The sequence below is a fragment of the Dipodomys spectabilis genome, unplaced genomic scaffold, assembly GCF_019054845.1.
Source record: "Dipodomys spectabilis isolate Male_0828 unplaced genomic scaffold, ASM1905484v1 ptg000157l, whole genome shotgun sequence".
Taxonomy (NCBI): domain Eukaryota; kingdom Metazoa; phylum Chordata; class Mammalia; order Rodentia; family Heteromyidae; genus Dipodomys; species Dipodomys spectabilis.
In genome coordinates this window covers 17,489,692-17,517,209 of record NW_024870834.1, presented here as the reverse complement: position 1 = coordinate 17,517,209, position 27,518 = coordinate 17,489,692, and the positions used below count along the sequence as shown (strand labels likewise).

Genomic DNA, 27,518 nt, shown 5'->3' with positions numbered 1-27,518 from the left:
GCCATCAAACTTCATGATGGCTCTGGCTCAGAGGCTGCCGGTCTGTTAGGCATGAGGTGTATGAAGACAGGGCATTCATTCAACAGTCTCATTCATTCAACAATTTATCCACAGATGGATGCTTGTGTTTCCCAGCATACCAAATAAGGAGTTGATCTGCTAGGTAGTTTTGGCTAAATCAGGTGGTAAGAAGAATGAAAAGGAGAGGAAGAGAAAACAAACATGAGGGTAAATGGGGTGTTAAGAAAAGACTATGAATTCAAAGACTGAGCTGAAGTTGGCAAGAGGAGGGAAGGTCAGATGGGGCTAGGAGCAGAGATTGGGATCAGGTCAGGGCTGTGGCCGTGGCAGTGGCCTGCTGGGAATGGGCTGACTGGACATGGGGAGGTCCTCCTGGGCCAAGCCTGCAGGTGTGAAGTGCCCATGGTACAGGGACAGAAGAACAAGAGGAACATAAAACAGAGCACCTGCAGGAGGTCATTAGTTATTCTATTCAGCTGGAAAGAGAGGAAAAGAAAAAGGAGCTAGCAGTATAGGTACACACAACTCTTCCAAAAGCACTAAGACTCAGTGGCAACAGTCTATGAAGAGTTACTTTTCTATGGTAGGAGTTTCTAGCCTGGGAAGCTCACTCACGTTTAGGATTTATATGGTCCTCCACATTCCAGATGGAGCTGAGGGTTTCTTTTTGGTATGGTGTGCAAGTAACTTCCAATTGCTCCCAGCCCCTGTGAAAAGTAATCACAGATGTCTCTCAGAAGACCTGGAAATCCCCAAGCCCAGCACTGTCTGCCAATCTTAGGTCTGTGGAACCCTTCCCTCTGTTTTCAAGCCAGTGGCCACTCTTTTTTTTGTTTAACCTTACACTTTTATCTAGTACTGCTATTATAGGGGGAGACTAGTGTTTCTACCACAAGCCAGATGTACAAATATCCAACTATCAAAACACATAAAATAACAAAGCTGCCCTGGGGCTCTGTGCTGAATGATATATCTGATTCCTTTTCTCCTGCCATCTACCACTAAGAAAAAGCAAATATGGTGAGGGGTGGGGGGAGTGGGTGGGAGATGGGAAGGGATGGGAAGGGGAAACAAAGGAGGAGGCAACAATGCTTGGTAAGAAATGTACTCATTATCTTGCCCATGTAATTGTAACCCCTCTATATGGTATTTTCACAATAAAAAAAAAAAAGAAAAAGCAAATATGAAGTGAACACTGACTACTGGGAAATGGGAGGTTCTAGCATACTCCTTGTAGCAAGACAAAAAAAAGCAGAAGCTCGATTGGGACATCAGAGGTCCAGACTTACCATTTAGGAAGAACTTTTCCTGAGGACCCCAGGACACAACCTGTGCCCAGGTGGATAAGGCGAATTCGACTTCGCAACACTTTGATCCGGTTCCCAAATTTTCTGTTTATAACCTCAATCCGCCAGAAATCATTTGAGTCTCCTGTGCCATTCTGTCACATAAATCAAGAAAAAGATACACAGCATGTCTGTAGAGAAGTGTCACAATCAAAGACAGCTACCCTTTCAGATGCCACTATATCACAAAGGACAAATTGGTCTTAATGATTGAAGTGAGAGAGGAAATAAGAATGCATAGAAATATCCTAGTTTTTCAAGTGACTGACATTGCCCCAAAACTTCCTATTAAAACAAAAGAAAAAGGGAGTGGGGGAAGGAACATAACTGTTGGAACCAGAAGTCCAATTCTTTACTTCATAGGACTAGAGTTTAAGTTCTAAGTTTTCTTCCCTGAGCCAACAGAAGCAGATCTGGGCATTTGCATCCATTATCTTGGCCATCCGGACCCTCATACCTAAGCCAGAAAGGCCTGGCCTATATAGCACGGACCCTCATACCTAAGCCAGAAAGGCCTGGCCTATATAGCACATCTTGGAAATTAAGACACTTGTGGCCCACAAGAAAACTATGACTTCAGAGCCTGATTCTTGTACAATGTAGAATAAGCAAGTAGAAAGAAGATCACAGATTTTATTGAAACAGCAAAGTTCTGAAAGGGAATGTAACTGATAGTCATACTTAGCTTTCTTTTCTTTTTCTCTTTTTTTGTCAGTCATGGGGCTTGAACTCTTGGCCTGAGCTCTGTCCCTTAGCTCTTCAGCTCAAGGAGAGCGCTCTACCACTTGAGCTACAGTGCCACTTCCGGTTTTCTGGTGGTTTATTGGAGATAGGAGTCTCACAGTCTTGCCTGCCCGGGCTGGCTTTCAACCGAGATCCTCAGATCTCAGCCTCCTGAGTAGTTAGGATTACAGGTGTGAGCCACCAGCGCCTGGATATACTTAGCTTTCCACTAGAGTTCATACTGCCTTCAATTATTCCCACGTCATAAGCCCTTATAGAGCTTTTACTCTATTAAGTACATTTCCCTAAGGCTGAAATACAAAACATATGTATAATACCTTTCTATTATAAGAAAGAGATCCTTATAATGATCTTCCTATCTCCCTTCCCAACCAAGCAGCTGGTATTACAGAAGGTCGTCACTATGCCTGACTTCTCTAATGTGATTTTAAGAAACCTAAATAATACTCATATTTAACACTTACTAGGTATTAGAATATGTAAATTACATGGTTCCTATTTGAGAAGAGAAATGGAGACAGACTGCTTTTCTTACATAAAATTCAGCCAAAGAGTTACCAAATATAAAGGAACTCCATTTGTAGCTCCAATCCTTAGAAATACTCATGTTTTCTGGCGTGGATGTATCCTATTATGCGGTCATGAGCCAAGCCCCACAACCTTATCACCATGCTCACATCCCAGTTGGCTCACTTACTATGCCATACCCAGTGACCTGATAGTGCTTCCGGGTCAGGGGGGCCTCATGACGGTGACTGTGTAAATTCCGAGAAGTCCTACAAGTTGGAAGAAAGAAGGGTCATTACGTGAATAAAATGTGCATACTTGCAAACTTCCCAAAGTATTTACTTATATATTTATAAATGAATTCTAGTTTCTACATATGAGAGAAAACATGTAACTTTTGTCTTTCTGGAGCTGATTTAACACACCTTTTTTCCAGGTCTTTCCATTTATTTGCAAATGATGCAATATAATTCTAATGGATGAGTAAAATTCCATTGTGTGTGTGTGTGTGTATTTTTTTTTCTTGATCCATTTGTCCACTGATGGACATCAGGGTTGTTTCCATACCTGGTTATGGTGAATAGTGCTACAATACACATGGTTGTCCTGGTAGCTTTATTTTGTAATCTTTTGGATAAATGTCCAAGAGTGGAATTGCTGGATCATAGGGTAATATTATGTTTAATTTTTTGAGAAACCTCCATACTGCTTTCCAGTGAGAGAATGAGTTTACATTCCCACCAACATTCCTTTTTGTCCACATCCTTGCCAGTATCTGTTATTATTTATACACATGTATTAACTGAAATATGGTAAGAGTCAGAGGAGTACTAACCAGTTTAATTCCTTAGAAAGACTAAATCAAAGGTCAATAAAATACACACCAGGAAACAGGTACTTCAAAAGGATAAGGTGGAGTCAAGGAGTGTTGGGGGGAGGGGTAGGCAAAAGAAGAAGAGAGGAGAGAAAATGCAGCCAAAAATTCAATACATATCTTATAAAGTTAAGAAGAGTGAGAGAAGATGGGGTTGGGAAGAGTGAGGTCATTTAAAGGAGTGACATTAACCAAGATGCACTGTATTCATGCTTTGTTGAATGGCAACTCCTTTGTACAACTACTTAAGAGATTTACAATGTTGCTTCTTTTTAGAAAAAAGTATTTATTGTTATTATAAAGGTGATATACAGAGGGTTAAACTTACATAAGGTAAAAAAGTACATTTCTTTTAGGACAATGTCATCCCTTTGCTTGCACTCTCTCAGTGCAATATTTCTTCTTTAACATTGAATATTCAAATACATCTTTTTTTTTTTTTTTTTTGGTTGGTCATGGGTCCTAAACTCTGGGCCTGGGTGCTGTCCCTCAGCTCTTCAGGTCACGGTTACTGCTATACCACTTGAGCCACAGCACCACTTCCAGCTTTTTCTGCTTATATGGTGCTGAGGAATTGAACCCAGGGCCTCGTGCATGCAAGGCAAGCACTCAACCATTGAGCTACCTTCCCAGCCCCTCAAATACATCTTTTGGTGGTAGAGTTCTGAGACAAAGTCTCACTAACTTTGCCTCAGCTGACCTCAAACTCGTTATCCTCTTGCCTCCATCTTCCAAGAAGCTGGGATTACATGTGTGTACCACTATTCATGGCTTACCTACTTGATTTTAAGAGGCTAAAATAATACTATATTTAACACTTATTAAATCCAACTGTAATTCCAATACATAAAGAACTGTTGCCTTCTGATTTCACAAGAAATATTGGGAGTATTGGAGAAGAGGGCAAAGCACAAACTGAGAAGGATAGATGGGAATGCCCTGGACTTCATGCTAAAAAAGAGACTAACTTCAGGTATTGTCAGGGCAGTGGGATGGCCTTCACAGAATTGGTAGCATGAAGCACTCCAACTGTTTGACTTAGAAGTCTAGCTAGGAAGAAGAAAACTAGCATTTAACTAGGGGCTGGGAAGGTGGCTCAGTGGTAGAGTGCTTGCCTTGCATGCATGAAGCCCTGGGTTCAATTCCTCAGCACCACATAAGCAGAAAAAGCCAGAAGTGGTGCTGTAGCTCAAGTGGTCGAGCACAAGCCTTGAGCTGAAGAGCTGAGGGACAGCGCCCAGGCCCAGAGTTCAGGCCCATGACTGAAAAAAAAAAAAAAAAAAAATTAACTATTTAAAATGAACTTACCTGAAAAAAAGCACTGATAATTACGCATGTGTGTATATAGATATAGACATATAGGTGTGTGTATGTATATACATATTCCTGATTTTTAAACATCTATATCTACTAACTGCAGTACAGGAAAGTTTTGTAGAGCTGCTTCTGTAGGCTGTTTCTGCCTGTTCTTGGGCATTGTTTCATGAGTGATGTATTTTTGACTGCTGCCGTAAAACTACTTATAGGAATGGGTTACCATGTCTTTCCCAAATGAGAATTAACTTCTACAATTATGTTCTTTTAAATTCACAGCTTAAATATGGAGACCACCCAGGTGACAGGAATATGGCTGTAAATCCATATGAGGATCAACTCTTAGGATCTAGGGATCTCTAATCAATCACCTATGCTCAGTATCAAACACTTGTCCTTGGGGTAAATGAATCCTTACTATAAGGCTTTTGGGGTTCCAAATTTGGAAATTAATCACAACAAATTTATCATTTTGGTTGAGCTTAGAACTATGACTTCCAAATCCCTTCTGTCAAGGTAAGTCAACAAAAGATCAAAATAGAAGACTAGGGGCTGGGAAGGTGGCACAGTGGTAGAGCGCTCGCCTTGCATGCATGAGGCCCTGGGTTCGATTCCTCAGCACCACATAAGCAAAAAGAAAAAAGCCGGAAGTGGTGCTGTGGCTCAAGTGGTAGAGCGCTAGCCTTGAGCTGAAGAGCTGAGGGACAGCGCCCAGGCCCAGAGTTCAGGCCTCATGACCGGACCCCCCAAAAATTTTTTTTAAATAAAAAAAATTGAAGATTAAACTCAAGATGGTGGATGAAGACCAGTGGCTTCAGTGCCTCATTCGCTCCTCTGAATTCCCATTTTAACTTAGACTTTGTCTCGTAATAGTTCCGTTTAGTTTTTATCTTTCGCGTTTAGCTATGCTGAGGTTTTAACTCAAGGCCTTGTACGTCTCAGGCAGATGTTCTACCATTTGAGCCATCCCTCTAGTCATTTTTTGTTCTGATTATTTTTGAGATTGGGTCTTAAAATTTTGGACTATAATCCTACTTCTACTTTCTGCTGTAGCTTGGATGATAGGTATGCCCCACCATGCCCACTTTTTCTGTTGAGGTGGAATCTGAGAACTTTTTGCCTGGCTTAACCTTGACTTGAAATCCACTTGATTTCAGTCTCCCACATACCTAGGATTACAGGTATGAGCCACTGCACACAGCTCCTAGTAACTATTAAATATCTTGTTAATATTTTTATGCTTTTAAGAGGCTTTTATATCATCTAAGCATTTTTAGTAATTTTGGTGAGATTGCTGTTGAAATAAACTAGTGTGTCATACTCTCAAAAATAGTCACTTACATTTTCTAAAAGCACCACTTAAAAGCAGATTAGGGCAACTTATATTTATCTTTCTCTTCAGGGAAAGGAAAACTGAAAGGTTCCCTCAAAGCTCCTCAAAGCCCAAGCCAGGAAGTAAAAGTTTGCCTGTTACTTACCACCTTTGTACCACGAAACACTCATCCTAGCACTGCAGCCTTGTTCCACTGCTGCAGCTCTAGCCACACCTGACTTCTGCAATCTTCTTAAAGGAACTCTCTACCCTTATTATCCAACTGGCAAGTTCACTTACTCTTTGTGTTCTAGTCGAATGATGTCTCCATGTCTCACAAACTCCACTGGGAGAGAAGGGTCTAGTGGATCTGTGGGTAAGAAACATGCATGGGCTCCCAGTCATTTACTTTCCTGGCTGTACACTGCAGGTCAATTCAAAGCCAATTACTCCACTATTTGGCATATGCCAGAGGCACTAACAGAGGGTTGTGGATTGAAAAAGCAAGGACCTTCAGTTATCACAGAGAAACAGAGATTCTTTGAGGGAGAATTCTGCCAGGTAATCAAGTGGAGAAAGGCACAGAGATCTGAAGAACACAACTCACTTATCAAAGGCAAATGGTTTCATACAGTTAGGAATGGGAGGGAATAGGAACAGGAAACGAGGCTGAGTTAGTCCATGCATGCCAGCTGAGGCAATGTGGCTTTTTTTTTTCTTTTTTTTCCCCCCCAGTCATGGAACTTGAACTCTGGGCCTGGGCAGTCCCTCAGCTCTTCAGCTCAGGCGAGTGCTCTACCATTTGAGCCACAGTGCCACTTCTAGTTTTCTGAGTAGTTTATTGAAATAAGATTCTCATGGACTTTCCTGCCTGGGCTGGCTTTGAACCACGATCCTCAGATCTCAGCCTCCTGAGTAGCTAGGATTACAGGCATGAGCCACCAGCACCTGGCACAATGTGGCTTTTATCTGAAAGGCACTAGGTTCCCCACAGGAACTTAGGCTGGGGAGCTAAATGGCAAGGTTCTCCTTTTTGTTATTATAATATAGTCTATCAAAAATGAATTCTATGCAAATCACCATTTGTTCAGCTTTCCCCAAAATGAAATATTTTCTCTGGCAGTAGGCCTGCTAAGTGAGGTGGAGATAATTAAATGATAGAAGGCAAGGACCACTGTTCTGTCATCAGAAAGTCAGACTCATCAGAATCTATAAGGGCAATGATATGGAAAAGGAGCTGTAATCCCCAAATCCAAGCAGAGTGTACCCTTGCAAACTTCTGTCCCAAACAGTGAGATACCAAGATCCTATAAATAGATCAAGGCCAGGAAGGCTTAATTTGCCAGTGCAAATCACTTATTCAAGATAATTAGAGAACTCAACTACACAGAGGTCCATTGCTATTCTGCCTTTAAGGTTTTATAAGATTAATTAGCAAGATAATAACTGAAATAAGTCAATAGAGAAGGAAGGTTTGTGAATAAGGATGAGGGTATTTATAGCCATAAAGAACATAAATACTTTTAAGATGTTCCCAGAAAATCCTCAGTTATTTAAATGAAATGTGACCATCTTAACTTAGAAGTCTAGGAATGTTCAAAGACTGGGTTCAAACCTAGATGACGCTGGGCACTGGTGGCTCATGCCTGTAATCCTAGCTACAGAAGGCTAAGATCTGAGGATCTCGGTTCAAAGCCAGCCTGGGCAGGAAAGCTCGTGAAACTCTTATCTCCAATAAACCACCAGAAAATCGGAAGTGGCACAGTAGCTCAAGTGGTAGAGCGCTCACCTTGAGCTGAAGAGCTGAGGGACAACACTTAGACACAGAGTTCAAGCCCCATAACTGACAAAAAACAAACAGGCCGGGGGCTGGGAGGCTCACGCCTGTAAAACTAGCTACTCAGGAGGCTGAGATCTGAGGATCTCAGTTCAAAGCCAGCCTGGGCAGGAAAGTCCATGAGATTCTTATCTCCAATAAACCACTAGAAAACCGGAAGTGGTGCTGTGGCTCAAGCAGTAGAGCACTCGTCTTGAGCTGAAGAGCACAAGGTCAGTGCCCAAGCCCAGGGTTCAAGCCCCATGACCGACCAAAAACAAACAAACAAACAAACAAAAACCTAGATGACTTGGAAGTAAAATTAGTCTTTCTCTTAACTCATCATTGTGATGGGCCACTTACATCTGGCTTGCTGGATCAAAATATCAATGGTAGTAATACAAGGGTGTAAAAACAGACTATGCTCAATGGCATCCTAAATTATATTACTGTGGATGCAAATAAAGAGGACACAGACACAGTATTATGTAGTTTCTAGACTAAAAATTACAGTAAGAAGAGGCAGGGAAGGAAAAGGAACGTGGATTTAGGTGAGCAGCTGGCTGGAGCCAGGCCAGGTAGGTAGTACTTGCTGAGGAGTCACAGAAATGCTGTGGCTGAGGACATCAGCAGTGGTGATGGCTCAGAAGGTAAGAGGAAGCTGTCCTTGCTCTCAGCTGCAACAGAAGGCGCAGCCCGCAGGAAGCTAGCTGCCTGACCAAAGGAAGATTCCTATACAGCTCTGACTCTATAGCCCAGAGAGCCACACAGGTACGTTTCAGAGCTACTTTATCCAGATCATTTAGAGGAAAGTGAGCAGGTTTTGAGTGATGTCCCAGGCATGCCGGATCACAGAGCTGGCAGGCCCTCAGATCCCAACTGACTGAGCTGGCCCAGGGATGTGCTACCATAACAAGACTACAGGCTTGTCTTGTCTTATAGGGAACAACCAAAGTACCTCAGGATTAGGACTACGCACTAGCTCCGCCTGGCATGCTCAATTCCTGGATGAAGCCTAAGCAAGAGCCCTGTCCTCTGGCTTCAATAACAGTACTAAAAGTAAGAGCTTATCTGTTTTATTCACTGCTTATCCTCTATACCTAAAACTGTGATTGGGACACAGGAAGAGATCAATACACAACTACCAAAGAATAAGAGATCGATAAAATGTCAAAGATGCTCAGGAGAGCCACCTTAGTAGTATTCTTTTGGAGGCACAGAAAATACTAAGGAGGACTGTAAGTCAATAAGAACATAAAGAAGCATCACATTACCTGGTCACATTACCTGAGTTTGTATTATGTTTCTTGATAATCCACATATTATTGTAGTCTTTGTGCAAATAGGTGGTGACCTGGGGGAGGCAGAGAGAAGCGGAGGGGAGAATACCATCACTGTCAGTACAGCTGGCCAACCACAAACAAAATGCAAGCCTCTTTTAGAATCTTCAGGCACCAGTCCTAGGGACCATATTTATCAACCACATTCAGAAGCAGCACTACTGAAAAAGATTCTTTCCTATCTTCTAGATTTAGAGGTCCTTTTTGATTTGTATCTTTCTCTGGAGTTTTTCAAGTTCCAGCCTTCTAGAATGAGGAACCACGATCCTGTATGTAAGTCTTCAGCATAGTAGATTGAATGCATTTTAAAAAAGTAATTAAGTTCATGCCTCAAACTTTTTAAATAAAAAATTCATGCTATTATATTTTCTATAATGTGGTTAAAAAAATCCTAAAAGCCCTTTAAGTATCACATCCTAGAGGCTTACCTTGTAGCAACTTTGTACACACTGATTTCTTTAAAAAAAAATGTGTGCACCCTCATGTGCACATTCATAATACAGTAATATAATAGCAAGTCTACAAATAGTGAGTTTCTATTAATATACTAGCATGGGAAAGAACATTATACAGCCACAATGATTTAGAGCTTTTTTTTGGCAGCATGGGAAAAGGCTTGTGAAATGTTGAGAAGGCTCTATTAATAGTACTAGCAAGTCTTAGCCAGTTTAGTCATTATTACAGCTCCAGGATGAAGGTGCTACTGTTTCCCCCATATTACTTTCAAGGGCCCAGGATAAGTAATTTGCTCAGGACCATACAGCCTATGTTATAAATTGGTGAGACAGGATTTCAACCAGGACAGCCAACTCCAAATGCTCCCAAGCTAGGGACTTAGTATGACTATGCCAATTGTGAAGCAAGTACAGAAGGAGCTAAAAGCAATGAAAGTACAGGCATTTCTTGGGAGTTTTTATAACCCTAATTGGACATAAAACAATTTTGCATGGATTATTATGGCCCTTTTGTTTGAGTGGCTTCTGCTCTCTCAGAAAAAAATGATATTAAGAACAGATAAAATGTTAAAAAGTTTTGGCAGTCAGGGAGAAATAAAAATGAAGTCTATATTATTAAAAAAAAAACCCTCCAGATATATTTTATCACCTTGGATCTGCTCATGAATGGTACTGCTCTATGTGACTCATACATGATGACACTGGCTATATGTGGCAAGAAAGTGTTTTTTGTCTTTTTTAAAGCCATTATTAATTTTAAAAATTATTAAATTTTTATTTTTATTTTGTGAGTATAGTCTCTGGCCCCCTTTCCTACTATTGTGGGGTTTTTGTTTTTTCTTGGTGGTGGTACATATGTGTGCATGCACTGGGGATGAAACTGGGTGCCAGGGCCTATCCTTGAGCTTTTTTGCTCAAAGATAGCACTCTACCACTTGAGCCACAGCTCCAGTTTTGGCTATTGGGTGGTTAATTGGAGAGAAAGAGTCTCATGGACATTCCTGCCCAGGCTGGCAGATCAGATCTTAACCTCCTGAGTACCTAAAATTATAAGCATGAATCACTGGCACCCAGAAGAAATGTTAGTTTTTACAGCGGAGTTGCTTTGCTTTGTTCTTTGTAATAGCATGAGGTTTCCTAGGAACACAGGATACAGGTATCCAATTATAGCAAGATGCTTGTTGCACAGCAAAGTATTTGGAAAAACAGCTCTTCTGGGGTTATGTATACCATTTCCTTTTCGTTTTAGTTTTTTACTGGCCGTGGAGCTTGAATTCTAGCTCTGGGCACTGTCCCTGAGCTCTTCAGCTCAAGGACAGTGCTCTACCACCTGAGTCACAGCACCCACTTCTGCCTTTTTCTGTGTATGTGGTGCTGAGGAATCGAACCCAGGGCCTCATGCATGCAAGGCAAGCACTCTACCACTGAGCCACCTTCCTAGCCCCACCATTTCCTTTTTCATAATTTCCCATGCTTTTTAACTTTAATTTAGAAATATTATACATTTGACTTCAAATTAAAAATATAAGAAATGTTATACATTTAAAACATGTAAAATCTGAGACCTCCAGACTTTATTAGCAAGGCATTAAACTCCAAGGCAGGGAGGGAAACTAGAAGTTTAGTCCAATCCCTTCAACTTACAGATGAAGAGAAAGGCTAAGAAGAGCTAGTAATTCAGCAAAGCCTAAGGCACTTCTGTTTCTGACCCACTGTGCTCTTTCACACTACCATTAGCTTCACACTTGCACACACGGGCTACCAGTGTATAACACCTGCTTGGCAGGGTCATTCAGAATTTGGCTTTTCTCTGTTTGTACAGGGTAGATGCTCTTGGACACGGCACATGTAACTTCACTACCTTCTACATCATACCTGTGGTTTCTTCCCTCACTGTACTTAGAGTAAACTGGAGAGCTTAAAACAGAAATACACACTGCCTGGGCTCCACCCTAGATCAGTTAATCAGGATTTCTGCAGTGGGGACCAAGTGTGAGAATTTTGTAAAAGCTTTCTAAAGTGTAGCCAAGACTCAGCTCCACTGGGCTAGAGATCAGTAGAGAATCAAGCATGAGGAACTGACACTAAAACCTAATACCCCAGGTCACTTTTTAGTTCCTAAAAAATAAAGCATTTTGAGAAGAAAACCTTTTGGCAAAGTGAAGATATTAATTGTGTGTGTGTGTGTGTGTGCGCGCGCGCACGTGCACACACCAGAAATGGGACTTGAACTCAAGAGCTTTGTTGTTCTCTTGCTTGGCTATCTTGCTCTCAGCTGAGGCTCTGCCACTTGAACCATGCTTTCAGTCTGGCATTTTTCTGGTTAACTGGAGATGGAGTCTCACAGGTGTTGTTTGTTTTTTTGACCAGGCTGGCTTTGCATTGCAATCCTACAGGTCTCAGATTCCTGAGTAGCTGGGAGTATAGGTATGAGCCACAGGCAACCAGTTCATTTTGGAAAGAGAAAATTTCTCTTGTAGACTTCTTGCAGTAACAGCCTGCACCACAGCCTCTCCTTCCTTGCCTCCTATTTGCTCCTTACGACACTGCATCTGAGACTTCTACTGCCCTTCTCTACTGAAAACACTCTTGTCAGTTACAGGCCCCTCTGCCTCGCCACAGCACCTAAATGCTGACCATCTCCTCCTGGAGTCCCTCTCTCCTTAGCATTCTACTCCATGCCTTCTCCTTCCTCATTGATGTCTGCTTCTGGCTCCACTCATCACATTTTTAAACACTGCCTTAGTGTCGGTGACCTTGGCGTTCGCTCACTGGCCCTCCTCCCTGCACAGTGCAAGGGCACAAAAGCTCACTGACTTGCTGCTGGTGGGCTCCAATGCCCTCAGGGTATAGGTGCCTATGGGAGTGCAGGTAGCCGATGGCCATCCGGAGGTTCTTGACAGTGATCACAGAGCCATAGGCCAGGTCTAGAGGGAGACACAACAAAAGAGTGAGCACAGAACTATATAGGCTGCCCCTGCCTGGGAGGGCCCTCTGAAGCCACAGGCCTAGCAACTCTCTCAAATGCCACTGGTCAAGGACTGCTTGAAGCAGCAGGAGGTAGAGTAGCCTTCTCCAACTATGTGACCAAATCAAGAGGGCACTCCCTACTTATCCTCTCCACTTTCTCCTGAGGACTTCAGAAGATGCTGGTGTTAACACTGGTTATCAAAGCACTATTGTAACAGGAAAAGATTAGAAAAAAACAGGATGTCTTCCAGTGAAGGTCTATATATGTATCCATGGAATAGAGATGGAAGAAGCATTTTGTCATTGTCTGGAACATTATCCAAGATACAAAGATAGACTATTAAAATCAACTTTCCACTATTTGCCTGCCCCCAATCTGGTCTCCACAGCCATTCTCCAGCGATACTATCTTCCTACTATACAACCTTCCAGGCTTGCCTGCCTGCTCAGAGACCTCCACCAGGTCTCTAATACCTCCATAACTCATCAGTGCCCAAACTATCTTTTGAGACTTAAGATTCTAATACCCTTCTGTATATAGTAATTGTCTCAAGTTCTGCTCTTTCCTCAGCTTTATCAAGCCATCCCTTCTGCCAGATATGATCTCTCCCCCATCTCTGCCTACTGAAATCTACCTGGACTTCCAGGGCACAACTCCCAGGCAAACTTACTCCATGCACTTCTGACCCCTCCTCCCCAGCCACCCAGAGCCCTTTAATCTGTGTTCCCTTTTATGTACTTAATACATATGGCCATGCTGTGTTGAGATTCTCTAAACCAGAATGTTTCTGGACAGTGAACACACACTAATTACTGTGAATAAGCATATGGATAGGGTCTCAGAACACTGGTAGAAGCTAAAGGGCCATGCTCTGCCACCAGGATCTCTCAACAGATCTCCCACAGAACTGACTTTGACAGCCACACAGAAACTACTCTTTAGGTCACAAAGCTTGCTGCTTAGGACACCCTCCTCTGTCCTGTCATGACCGACCCTGAGGATTTTTACCACATTTCTAGTCTTCCTCCTGCTCCACCATCTATCCACTAAAATAACTCAAGTATCAGAGTTGCCTTTTCCAAATCAACGCCCAGGAAAACCCTCTGCCCTTGGACCTGTAGAAAGGCCTAGAACACTCACGTTCAGGGATGGAAGCATTGTGAAGGTTGTTCCCTGTGAGCCGGGCCTGGAAGGCAGAACTGAAGAAGCCATCACCAGGACCACTGTAGATAAAGGACCAGGAGAGAGTCAAGTTAACAGAGTAAAAGATGACATTTCCCAGGGAGACTCCATTTATTTAAAAGAACAACCAGAATTAGAGTGTGGTATCACAAGATAGACATGAGTGATGGAGGTGGAAAAACTGGGTCCAGACCCCAGTCCAGCCACTTCCTAGCTGGGTGATTTGGACAATGTTCCTAACTTTGTTTAGCCTCCATTCCTTGTTTACAAACTAAAAGAATTTTTAAAACCAAAAGAATTCACAAATGATTGTGATTAAATTATATCTTGTATATAAAGTGCTAAACCCAGTCCCTTAGCAGCTCTCCATTAAGAGCTGTTGCTGCTGCTGCTGCTTTGCTGCTGCTGTTATGGTTATCATTACCCTTGGTTCTACTGTACATTCTTGTGGTATCTATCTTGCTAGGGACAAGGGACTCTGATCAGAGAGAGGGGGTTAATAGGCAAGTCTTCTTTTCCTTCAGGCCACAGTGTTGGCCTTTCTAAGCCCTTGAGATACCCAAACTACAGAACACAAGAAAGGGAAACAGGTAAAAGTTCCCCCTTGCATCCTAACCATAGACCCAGGAAATCACATGGCCACCCTATGGGCTCAGGAGCCAAAGGACGATCAGAAATGAGAGGCTAAAAAGTCTCTGGCTGTACCTTTTATTCAGCACAGTGATATGAACAGCAAAAATGGCCACATAGAGCACCAGGGGCAGCACTATGAGACACAGGATTCGAGCAGTCAAGTGTTTTCCCACAGTTACCTGCAAATAGAGGCCAGCAGACAGTAGGCATAAAAAACTCCACTATTCCTTATACCTTCTATGGTGTTATATGTAAGATTAATAAACATGTTTATATATGTATATATACATATATATGTATACATGTATATATATCTATGTATACATATATATGTTTATAATATGTATGTATGTTTGTACACATACATACATACATTTTTTAAGGGCCAACAGGAAAAACAAATATGTGGAAACTTTATTTTTTCTGTAACCCCTATCTCCCGCCAAAGAACTGTACAGGGACAACATGGACTGGCCATCTGCTGTCCCTCTAGGCCCTGCACTAGGACTAGGGACTGTGATGGTGCTGTGAAGAAGATGCAGCTGCTGCTCACAAGTACCCTCTCATGCCAGTCACTATGAACTCCCAATACCAAGAGAATTCCAACACTGTTAGTCCATCCTCTCCCTTTATACCTCTCCACCTCCTCAGTCAGGCCATGCCCTAGCATCCTGCTGTCTACAGAAGGCAGCCAGGTCCAGCCCACCTAGGCCCAACACTCCCCACTCTGCGCCAGCCCTTCCATCACATGGCCAGCTGCTCCATATGCTGGATTCTAACTTCATTCTTCCTTTCCTCTTTATGGACTCCAGAGGGCAGGGATATTGTTTATTTATTCTATAGACCTAGTACCACACATGAAGTGAATGACTTCCATATAATATTTTTGAATGAATCAATGTGTTGGAAATTTGCTTTGGAGGTGATAAAGAGGTACCAGAGCAAAGTAGAGGAGGTCTGGAGGCAGCCTAGCCTACATATGAGTTATTAGTACCTACAAGGCCTTGGGAAAGTTATTCTCTATGCCTCAATTTCCCCATCTGTAAAATCTGGGCAATACCACTTACATCATAGAATTATTACAAGGGGTAAATAAGATAATGAAGGAAAGCACTTTACATAGTACCTGGCACCAAAGCAGCCCTTAATAATTAACAATATTATAATAAACCTTAACAGTACTTATTGAGATCCTGGGTAAATAAAAGGCAATCTGAGTTCTGAAAGTCATCTTATATCCATTTTAGCTAAGGTCTTAGACACTCAGTGTCTGCCACACACTTGGCATGAACCTAGCTGGACAGGATCCCATGGCTGGGCAGTTTGTAAAACATTTATAACACACACACACACAAAACCAAAAGAGAATTCCAAGGTTGTCAGTCTATTCACTCCCTTTAGACCTTTCCACTCCTCAGGCCACTCTCACGGCCTGCTGTCTACAGAGAGCAGCCAGACCCAGCCTGTCTAGAGGAAGAGAAAGGCCAGTGATTGCTGCTAAGCAACACCAGGGATCAGAGACACTTCCCAGAACTTGGGTTCTCACCAGTGAAAGACTGAGGTCTCCAAACAGGTGCCAAAGGTCTGAAATGGTGTTCAATCCCACATGCACGATGATAAAGAGGCCAACAAACTTGACCCCTATAGCACCAGCAAGACTGATGCCAGTCAGGCTGAGCCAGAACCACCAGGGGGCAGAGAAAGGCCTGAAAATCAACAAGACACAGAGTTCAGTTTGGCAGCTAGCATCAAACTTGAAAGCAAGAGCAGCAGTGGAAGGGCCGAGTCCCCTGACTCAGAGGCTGTGCTTTCCCCTGTGCCTTGGAGGTCCTAACCTCAGGGGACCAAAGACAGCTCCAAGGAGGATGTGGTCTGAGAACCCCGCGACTTACAGGTAAACCAGTATGAGAGGATATTTTTCCATGGAGAAAGAGCATGTAACTCCTGACTAAATACAAGGACTACAACAAAAAGGAAGCCCATGCTTCACTAGTGATCAATCAAGTAGAAGCAAAAGGAAAAACTAGAGAAGCCTGTTGATTGAGGTCACTTCTGGATCTGCCAAAGTCAGCATTTATTGAGTGCTTACTATGTGTCAGGCACTATCCCATCCCTCACAAACTTTTCTAATCCTCATTACAACCCCATGAGGTCTATTATCCTCTTTTCACACATGAGGAAACTGAGGTACAGAGAGGTTAAGTGATACAGCTATGAAGCAGTGGAACAGAGTTCTAACCTAGGCTAACTCCATGGTTAATACTAGGAATCCTTTTGCTGTAGTAAAAGCACCTAGTACACTGCAGCCAATTTTCTGATGATCTTCCTCTCTCCTCCACCAGAATGAGTGTACCTTAAAGCCAATACCCTACACACTTTTGCACCTTCATACCTATCACAGTACCTGGCACATAGCATGTATTCAAGAAATGGTAGGTGGAAATGGATGTGGTAGAAGCAGAAAACCCCAAACCAGAGTGGACTCATTGGCTCAGGTATGATTAGCAAAATGTAGCTTAATCAGCTTGGCCATCAGTGGTACCATGTGGTCTACTGGGAAAGCCTGGGAGGAACCAGCTCTTTTGGTTTGAATACAATGAATTCAATGAAGAAGGCCTTCTTTACTCTCTCAGAGACAGGACAGAAAAAAAACCTCTGGAAGACCAGATCTTCTAAATCAGCTTTAGAACTGACCAGGACCTGGAAGGATCCTCTTGGCTGGTAAGGATCATTCATCATTCCATCAGGACCTGATGTAACCCTTGAAGCAGGGAGACAAACAGTTCTGAGGCACCATCTGCCATCCCTCCAGTGTAGAGTGTGAAGGAAAAATTGTCCCAATCTCTTAACCAACACTAGGGCTGAAGGGGAAGCTTATAAGTTACGGGTGAGAAAAAAACATTAGGATCCCTCCACAAACTCCTAACCCATTATAAACATGACAATAGCAATCCTCTTTAAAAAGATAATTTTTGCAGTCTTATGTAAAGCAGAACTAAAACCATCTTAAAGAAAATATTTTAAATTTATTTGTTACTATCAAAAATAGAAGTTTACAAACCAACAAATGAGAAGTATGCTTGTCTTAAACTCAGTTTCAAGACAAGTCCTCTATACCCCCACCCCAGCCCACCCCGGCCTTTAGAAAACTTCTGGGGCTGCCAGAGATTCTGGCCCTCCCCACCCAAACATGGTATTCTGACCTGTCCGCACAGGAGTTGTACTTGACCATGCTCAGCATGGCAGCCATGATGAAGAACATCAGGATGGGGTCAAGGAGGATGTACTGGGATAGAGTGAGGCATCCTGTGTCTGAAAAACATGAGCTCACTGGTCAATGTGCAGAGTGAAGAAAGAAACCCTAAAAACCAAACCTCTAGCAGATGGACAGTCACCTTGCCACACTGCATAGCCTCTGTCCTGAGTCATTGAGAGGCACAACATTACAGCCAATGACGAGAAGCAGCATTTGTCACTGCCCTCTCCCTCACCTCCAAGTGATGCCCTGTAAGCAGAGCAGCCCTGACACCTGTCTCTTCATTTCCACCATCAAAAAAATAGGTCACAAATTATACTTAGGTGGCCACAAATTACAGATGGCTCTGATAGCATCTGATCATTTCATATGAAGTCGCTGCTGGGGGACAATTCTTCATATAGGTATGAGAAGACTTTTTTTTACTTAAATCTCCTTAAACTATGTTCCTACATAGTTTAGTGTTTTCCTATCTTATTCAGACTAACAAATTCTCTGAAGGATGCAAAAGCCTGCATGGCTTTCTTATCTATCCAACCTCAACTCCCACCTCTCTGCCTCACTCTACCCTTACAATATGAACTTCTACACTTGTTCCTTGGCCTTGTTAAACTTTGTATGAGGACTACAACACAGGCTGCTCCCTCTGTCTCAATACTCTTCCTTAAGAACACTGCATGGCTAGCCAGGTACTATTGGCTGAGATATAGGAATTGCAGTTTAGAGCCAGTCCAGGAAGATAAATCCTAGAGACTATTATCTCCAAATAATCATCAAAAAGTCAGAACTAGAGGCATGACTCAAGTGGTAGAGCAGGACCCAGGCATGAGCAAAGTAAAAGTGCAAGGCCCTAAGTTTACACCCTATACCAGCACACAAAACAGAAAGAGAGAGAGAGAGAGAGAGAGAGAGAGAGAGAGAGAGAGAGAGAGAGAGAGAGAAAGGAAAGAAGGAAGGAAGGAAAGGAGGGAGGGAAGAAGAGAGGGAAGGAGGGACAAAGGAAGGAAGAGACGAAGGAAGGAAGGAAGGAAGGTAGGAAGGAAGGAAGGAAGGAAAGAAGGAAGGAAGGAAGGAAGGAAAGAAGGAAGGAAGGAAGGAAGGAAAACACATTCTGTATAGAGAAAAACTCTGTATAGTGGAATCTTTTCACTCAGCCTCCCACCAAAGCTTCCTCCCACAGAGTTCCTCACTGCTCACCTTACTTACTCTATTTTCCACAGTACATTTACTGCTTAAGATGCTACAATATAGACTTCTTGATGTTGTCTGCCTCGGTACAGGGCAAGTTCCATGAGAGCAGTCTAATTAGTATATTCTCTGAGACCATGAAAAGTAGCTCAGTATAGTGCAGGAACTTAAGAAACAGGTTTGAGAGTAACCCCATTCCACAAGAGACAGAAATCAGAATGGTTAAAGGCCAGCCTGGTCAAAATCTTAGTTAAGCCCAGCATGGGTCTAACTATATGCCTGTAATCTTAGCTACATGGAAAGTGTAGATAGGAGAACTGTAGTCTAAGGCATGCTTTGTGTAGAAATATAAGACTCTATCAAAAAAAAATAAAGTGATGGGACTGGGAAGGTGGCTCAGTGGTAGAGCGCATGCCTTGCATGCCAGAGGCCCTGGGTTCGATTCCTCAGCACCACATAAGCAAAAAGAAAAAAGCCGGAAGTGGCGCTGTGGCTCAAGTGGTAGAGCACTAGCCTTGAGCTGAAGAGCTGAGGGACAGCATCCAGGCCCAGAGTTCAGGCCCCATGACCGGACCCCAAAAAACAAACAAACAAACAAAAATAATAAAGTGAAAAAGGGCTGGAGGTATGGTTCCAGTGGAATCTAGAAAGAGAACCATAGGCCTAGGAAGCTTGAGGCCCCAAGTTCAAACCCTAGTACTATTAAAAAACAAAATGAACTAAAACAAAACTTCTAAGTCACTTCTCAGTTTTACATATTGCAAATGACTTCTTGCACATCAGCATCCCTATCTATGAAATAGGTGCTGGGTGAAAACTGAAGAAACGACCACATGAGTAACAGAGAAATTAAAAACACAATGAAGAAGCCACCAGTCCCCCACAGGGATATCCTACGCACTCGTGCAATCTAGCCACCAAAACAAAGCAACATATTTGTGAAAACTAGTGTGCACACCTAACCAAGTCTGGGCAACTTTAAATGTTAAGCTATATGAGGTCATGAATCCAGTTTCAGAACAACGCTAGCAAATAATATAACCAACTCTCACTTATCCAAGTGAGATATTTAAGTTCACATTACTATTTCCTACTATACAACTATTCCTGGAACATCTGCCTTTGCATTCAGTTTAAGTTTGGGGAAGACAAATTAATGTTAATAGTAACTTTAAAAAATTTAAAAAGTTAAAACCGTGGCTTCCTTCAAACCTACATAAAACTTATCTTATTATCGATTCCAAACTCAAGTGTGAGTAACTCAGAGTCTACTCCTTAGGATAATTCATGCCAACTCTCATCTCTAATAATACAAAGGCTTGCTATGCAGAAGTATTCACATATGTATGCATTAGTAATAAATAAAATGAGATTGGCTATACATTTTACTCCATCTTAAAGTTAAAATGGCACAAATGTATCTATTTCCAGACAACTTACCAAAGGTAAGAAGGGCGGCAGTGAGCAGTGCTGCTGGGAGGGACTTGGACAGATCCAAGACTGTGAGGTAGGCAAAGGGAATCAGCCAGGAGCCAAGGAATGCACAGAACTATATGGGAAGCAACAAAGAAGCTGTTACAGTCAGGCACTGGTGGATAATGCCTGAAATCCTCACTATTCAGGAAGCTAAGATCTGAGGATTGCAGTTCAAAGCCAACCTGTGGAGAAAAGTCCCTGTAAGACTCTTATCTCCAATTAACCACTCAAAAATCAAAAGTGGCACTGTGGCTCAAGTGGTAGAGTGCTAGTCTTGAGCACAAAGAGGCTCAATGACAGCATCTAGATTTTGAGTTCAAGCTCCACAACCAACAAAGAACATTTTAAAAAAAAGCTGTTACAGCAAGTTATGCTAGCAAGCTATGCTAAGCATCAGGGACCTACTTGACCTGGTAAACTAATGCTTAAGATAGAGGACCCTGAAGAAGGCATTACCTAAAATAAGCAAGGGATGGTGGAAATGTGAAGAATCAAATCAAACAATATGTATGTTCCCAAAGAGTCATGATACAGATGTATGCTGGCATGCTACCAGTGAAATTTAGCCAAGAAGGTGGCAGGACCACCCCATCACTGCTAGCTATGATTCTGACAGTCATCTCTTCCTTAGCTTCTCCATCCATGTAATCACAGTGAACTCCTACCTCATAGGTTTACTCTGAAGATAATATAGGCTCCCTGGTCCCTTGCCTATCATCAGTAAACAGAAAAGCCTAGGGGGATTCTTACATTTGGGATAAGCAGAGAGCAATGTGCCCTAGTATGAAAGGGAATGAATGGGGATGTTGTATTCAACCTTCTCCATTTCCATAGTAAGTCCACAGTGAATAGGTCTACATTCAATTATGCTTGTTATGTGGTATTCAAGAGCCTTTAAGAAAACACAGAATTACTCAAGGATATGAACTTGAGAGTAAATACTCCTTGTTTAATATGGCTTGATATGTAATAATAATAATGAAATATGTTTTGATATAATTATACAAAGCATACAATGATTGTTCAAATAAGCACAGTCATATATCTAAAATACTTTCAGATCCTCAAGGGGGCTGGTGAATGCAAACTTCTCTGAGAGCTTCAGTTCATGACCTTCTCCCTATTGAAGTGTCTTTATCTACACTGATATACCAGGGCTTCCAATTTCTCACAGAATGTGACCCAGGATACAGTCCATCTGTACATATCAGGATGTCTTACTCCTCTCATTCCCATGTAGTTGTGATGCTCATATTTGTCTCCAGGCTTCTGGAACAAAAAGGTACCATCATATCCACTCAGGTAGCCAGCAAGACCTATCAGCATCTGTACAGAGAAGAACAAACAGAAAGATGAGAAACCTTTGGGAGAAGAGTCCCTCCAGCTGCACCCACAGACTTCGGTTTCCCTTGACAACTGTGCACAGAAGGAGTGGCCAATGTGACATTTTCTCCTGCAGCTGCTGCCTAGTAAAGAACCTTTGTCTATAGTGCTCATTGCTTGAAACAAACCCACTCTGTGTTATGGTTAAGTTCTTGGGAATAGTACAGACACTTAGGAGGGGGGAAGAACCACAACTTGAAAGGCAGAGTCAGTGAGAGCTCTCTAAGCCTTTTTTCACTTGTTCTGAAATAAAACTTGACTTTGAGAGAGGTCCTGGGCAGATGCTGATTGCTGGATGATGAGCCTGCTGGACAGAGAATGAAGTTCCAAATAAATGACATAAACAGAGTGCCAAGTGACAAAGTAGCTATACACCAGGAATATGAGGAAGGAAAAGAAAAGGAGAAAGAGTAATGCAAAGACAGAGGCATTTCAACAGAGGGAAGAAGAAAATACCATTTTCCCCATCTGCAACATATCTCATAAGTACAAAATACTTTGCATGTACAACATTGCATGCTTATCAGTTTGTTCTGACATTTACATGAACCAATGCATCACTGGTCTTCTCTTTATTGTATGGAAAGAGGCATGAACATGTCTACCCTTTCATCACTTCAGAATCAATCTCAAAACAGGCTAGTTGTCCTACCTTTTTCTATATCCCTCCTACCTGCAGGGACTTTCTCCTGGTCCCAGCCCATGTCCTCACTCCCTTGCAACCTGACTCAGATCACTAAGCCTGTCTCCCCTTCCCAAGGGCGCCAGGATCACTTCCCACCCCATCACCTGTCCCTTTGTACAGGTCTTTGTGCCAAAGACCTAAGCCTCCAGTTAGGAAGAAAGGCTTGAATGGTACTAATCTATTCATCTTCTCAAAGATGATAGTTTTAAAAGAGTAGAATGAATTCTAATTGGTAGAATTGCTAAACATGAAGGAGGAGCAGAAGCTGAACGAAGTGGAGAAAGCAGCTCAGTATCTGTATGGACCCTCAACTCCCCCCACCCCCATGCTGCCTGTTTCATGCAATACAGTCTCGCTTTTCTGTTTTATTTTGAAAACTTGAGATTAAGCTTATAAGAGATAAAATACACCATTCAAAAAAAACCTAGCTGGGCGCTGGTGGCTCATGCCTGTAATCCTAGCTACTCAGGAGGCTGAGATCTGAGGATCACAGTTCAAAGCCAGCCTGGGCAGGAAAAGCCATGAAATTCTTATCTCCAATTAACCACCAGAAAACTGGAAGTGGTGCTGTGGCTCAAGTGGTAGAGTACTCACCTTGAGCTGAAGAGCTGAAGGACAGCACTCAGGCCCAGAGTTCAAGCTCCAAGAACGACAAAACAAACAAACAAACAAACAAAAAACTATTTGCAGTCCCTCTCTAATCTTCTCTCTCCACCTCAGACCTAGGCAATGAAATATCCAATTCTTGATATTTCAGTCATATAACTTGCAACCTTTTATGTCTGTCTTCTAACATTTAGGGTACTATTATGAAGATTCACCCATGCTGTAGCATGTATCAGAACTCCATTCTTTTTATAGCTGAATAATATTTCATTGTATGGTATAACACATTTATCCTTCTATCAGTCGATAGACCCTCTCTCCACTTTTCAGCTCAGAAGGCCATTTATACCAAGGATTTCTATAAAGGTAGCAGGTCTGAAATGTCTAAATCGTGTTAGGGAATTCTTAAATGCAAAAATTAAGTCCAAAACCAAGACCTGGCTCCAGGACTTAGGACCCATCTTCCCAGATGAGAAGGCTGCTCACCTTTCCCAGAGGTGGGTGCACATCAAAGAAAAAGGTGCGGTTGATATAGTAACTTCCCATTTTTCCAAAGTGAGTCTCATCCCAACTAAAGAAAAAAACAAAAGGATATCATAGTTAAAATTATAGTTGAAAACTAAAGGCTACATGTTTCAAGCAATTAATGAGAAAGTCTGGAATGAAAAATAAAAATAACTTTATTCAAGTAGTTTGAGGAGGCAGAAAATTAAGCTGGTTATTAACCCTCATTCAGACAGATGGGAAAGATTATTAAAATTTACCAACCAGTTGCCATAAATTGAAGTTAAATATATACTAATTCTATATCTTGTATTTCTATTTGTTTTAGAAGGACAGAGTTTTCCTGTAACATGGAAAGGTTTGAAGAGTTTTCTTCTGAGTCTGTTAATTTCTTCTTCTTCTTTTTTTTTCTTCTTTTCTGTCAGTTGTGAGGTTTGAACTCAGGGCCTGGGCGCTATCCCTGAGCCTCTTTGTACTCAAGGCTAGCACTCTACCACTGGAGCCTCAGTGCCACTTCCAGTTTTTGAGTAGTTAATTGGAGATAAGTGTTTCACAGGGACTTTTCTGCCCAGGTTGGCTTTGAACTGTGATCCTCAGATCTCAGCCTCCTGAGAAGCTAGGATTACAGGCATGAGACACTGGGGCCCAGCTTTAAGTCTGTTAACTTCTGAGTCCAAGTTTGTAATTAGAATGTACATCACTACAGAGTTAGAAACTTTTTTTTTTAATAATAGGTTTATTTTATTTTTATTTATTTATTTATTTTGGGTCAGTCATGGGGCCTGAACTCTGGGCCTGGGCGCTGTCCCTCAGCTCTTCAGCTCAAGGCTAGTGCTCTACCACTTGAGCCACAGTGCCACTTCCGGCTTTTTTTCTTTTTGCTTATGTGGTGCTGGGGAATCAAACCCAGGGCCTCAGGCATGCAAGGCAAGCGCTCTACCACTGAGCCACCTTCCCAGCCCCATAGTTAGAAACTTTTAAGAGAACTTTTAAGCCTTTGGTCATAGGAATTTGATTCTGCTTATCAACCTCCTACCATTTGACTAATGGTATTAAAATAACTAGTATATAAAAATCAAGGGTTGGGACTGGGAAGGTGGCTCAGTGGTAGAGTGCTTGCCTTGCATGCATGAGGCTCTGGGTTCGATTCCTCAGCACCACATAAGCAGAAAAAGCCGGAAGTGGCACTGTGACTCAAGTGATAAAGCACTAACCTTGAGCTGAAGAGCTGAGGAACAGTGCCCCAAGCCCAGAGTTCAGGACCCATGACCGGGGTCAAGGGTTTTGGTCTGGGAATGTGGCTTAGTGGTAGAGTGCTTGCCTAGCTTGTATGAAGTCTTGGGTTCGATTTCTCAGTACCCCATAAACAGAAAAAGCTGAAAATGGCCCTGTGGCTCAAGTGGTAGAGTGTAAGCCTTAAGCAAAGAAGCTCTGGGACAGTGCCCAGGCCCTGAGTTTAAGCCCTGGGACTGGAAAAAAAATTGTTTTCTTACTAAATGAATGTATCTTAAGCCTATGCTCATTTATTTTGCAAGTAGATCTAAAAGCTTGATATTCCTAAGCTGTGATATAACCCAAGCATACATGTATACCACAGCACTGCATGGGACTCTGGGGCACCAATGAGGACATGCTGGTGCTCATCCTCTCTGCTGTGCCAATAGAAATAATGCCTTTGGTCTTTCACTTAGCTCTTTGTCTTCTGCTGGCATAGATGAAACACTGACAGGTTAACTTCTTAGTTTGCAAGTAGACTAAAAAAAATTCTAGACCCTGTCAATTTGAGAAAGAAGTATAGAATGATGACCATAGCTTCTGAAAGAGAAAGGATGAGAGCACGCACAAGCTGAGAAGATGCCATAGAGCCTGGAGTTAACATTCTTATCCAAGTGGCAGTCAGGGGAGTAATCAAAGTTCCCACTGACTAGATGGATGGATGCCAGGTACTGATGACTCATATCTGTAATCCTAGCTACTCAGAAGGCTAAGATTCAAGGCTCAAGGTTCAAAGCCACCCCTGGCAGACATATCAGGCTCAGAAAAAAAAGCAAAAAAAAAACAGAAATAGAGGTGTATGTAGCCCAAGTGGTAGAATACCAGCCTTGAATGAAAAAGTGAAGAGCAGACAGTCTTGAATTCAAGTTTCAGCACTGGTGCGCGTGCACGCGTGCGCACAAACACACAAGCAGATGATGAATAGAAAGGAGTACGGCTGCCTATTTGGTGCCTGGAAAAAAGGAATAAGAGATTTGATCACAACATAGGAATAGGAAGTATAGCAGCCCTGGTCAAAGGCAATATGCAGATGGATGCTGAATCAAGAATCTCCAAACAAATTGTGCAACAATGAGAACCCTGCTATTCAATCAATAAAAATAAGAACACTCAGCCAGGCATATAATCCCACATCTATAATCCCCACTTGGAAGGTGAAGATCAGGAAGAATGTAGTTTTTATGGGACTGGGAATGTGGCTTAGTGGTAGAGTGCTTGCCTAGCATGCATAAAGCCCGGGTTCAATTCCTCAGTACCACATAAACCGAAAAAGCCAGAAGTGGCACTATGGCTCAAAGTGGTAGAGCAATAGCCTTGAATGAAAGAGCTCGTGGAGAGTTCCCAGACTGAGTTCAAGCCCCTTGGCTGGTCAAACAACAACAACAAAAACATCAACAACAAAAACAACAACAACTGTAGTTTTTAGGCCAGCATAGGGATAAAGTTGGTGAGAACTCATCAATCTATTAGCTGGGTTCAATGGTATGTCCCTGTCATCCTACCTAATGTGAAAGGCAGAAATAGGAAGGATTATGGTCCAGGCTGGTGGACAAACATCCAAAACCCTATTCAAAAACCAACTAAAGCAAAAAAGTTCTCAAGCATGGCTCAAGTGTTATAGGATATGCCCAACAAGCATTAGGCCTTGAGTTTAAACCTAAGAAATAAATAGAGGGGGGGAGGGGGGGAAGGATTGGGGGGGGAGGGGGAAGGCTGGGAAGGGAGGTGAAGGGTAAACAAAGGAGGAGGCTGCAATGCTTGGTAAGAAATGTATGCATTATCCTGCCCATGTAATTGTAACCCCTCTGTACAGTATGTTCTCAAATAAAATAAAATAAAATTTAAAAAAAAAAAAGAAAGAAATAGAAAGCACTCCTTTAATTCCAGCACTCAGGAGGCAGAGGCAGAAGGATCACAAGTTTGAGGCCAGCCTGGGCTACCATATGAGTTTGAGGTCAGCCTGGGCTACAAGGTGAGACCCTGTCTCAAAAACAAACAACAAAAGAAAATACTGCAAGATTCTTGGGTAAGTTCTATGTACAAGCCTGGATCCCAATCTCTACAATAACCTCAGCTGCTTAAAACCTTAACTAAAGGTGGGGTCAAGGTCATTAAAGGTGGAGCCAAGGTCTTTGTCCCCAAGGAGACTAAAGGCTGTTCACCCTTCCTAGTATACTAGGGAACTCTAAGAGAAGAAAAACTAACTCAAGGGCTCTGCTATATGGGGTCCATATCTGTTCCCAACCTCATCCCATGGGGGAGCATTTGGTAGGGGCATGAGTTTCCAAGCCATTATTAGGACTTGAAGAAAAAGTCTCTAAGCCAGGGGGCGCACCAGGCATAGGGAAAGACCTTAAGGGGGAAAAGTGGGGGCAAAAGGAAAGGGAAAAAAAAAGAGCTTTCTATGCTTGCTTTCAGCACTCTCTCCAACTGGGAAATGGCTTAGCTATGGGCCGTGACACAGGTGTATCAAACATTAATTCAAGGGGAAAAATGTGCCTTCCAATTCAACTGACAGAGTTTGAGCCAGAGTTTGATCTTGTGGATAGGGCTCTTTGAGACACTTCAATGTATTATTGTGATTTCCACTGCTGAATATATGTATAGCTTGTATCAATCCTCTCAGTGTC

The 27,518-nt window shown here is 42.4% G+C and overlaps 1 protein-coding gene across 1 annotated transcript in view; it reads right to left on the bottom strand.

Annotated features, from left to right (window-relative positions):
• The window catches only part of Pomt2 (protein O-mannosyltransferase 2), a 42,683-nt gene that overhangs the window by 9,912 nt on the left and 5,253 nt on the right, over positions 1-27,518 (bottom strand). Inside the window, 13 exon segments of the mRNA XM_042692658.1 lie at positions 637-728; positions 1,311-1,462; positions 2,809-2,887; positions 6,419-6,488; positions 9,222-9,288; positions 12,547-12,656; positions 13,841-13,923; positions 14,588-14,694; positions 16,062-16,221; positions 17,719-17,827; positions 20,400-20,508; positions 21,657-21,761; positions 23,596-23,680. Coding sequence (XP_042548592.1) covers positions 637-728; positions 1,311-1,462; positions 2,809-2,887; positions 6,419-6,488; positions 9,222-9,288; positions 12,547-12,656; positions 13,841-13,923; positions 14,588-14,694; positions 16,062-16,221; positions 17,719-17,827; positions 20,400-20,508; positions 21,657-21,761; positions 23,596-23,680 — 1,328 coding nt within the window.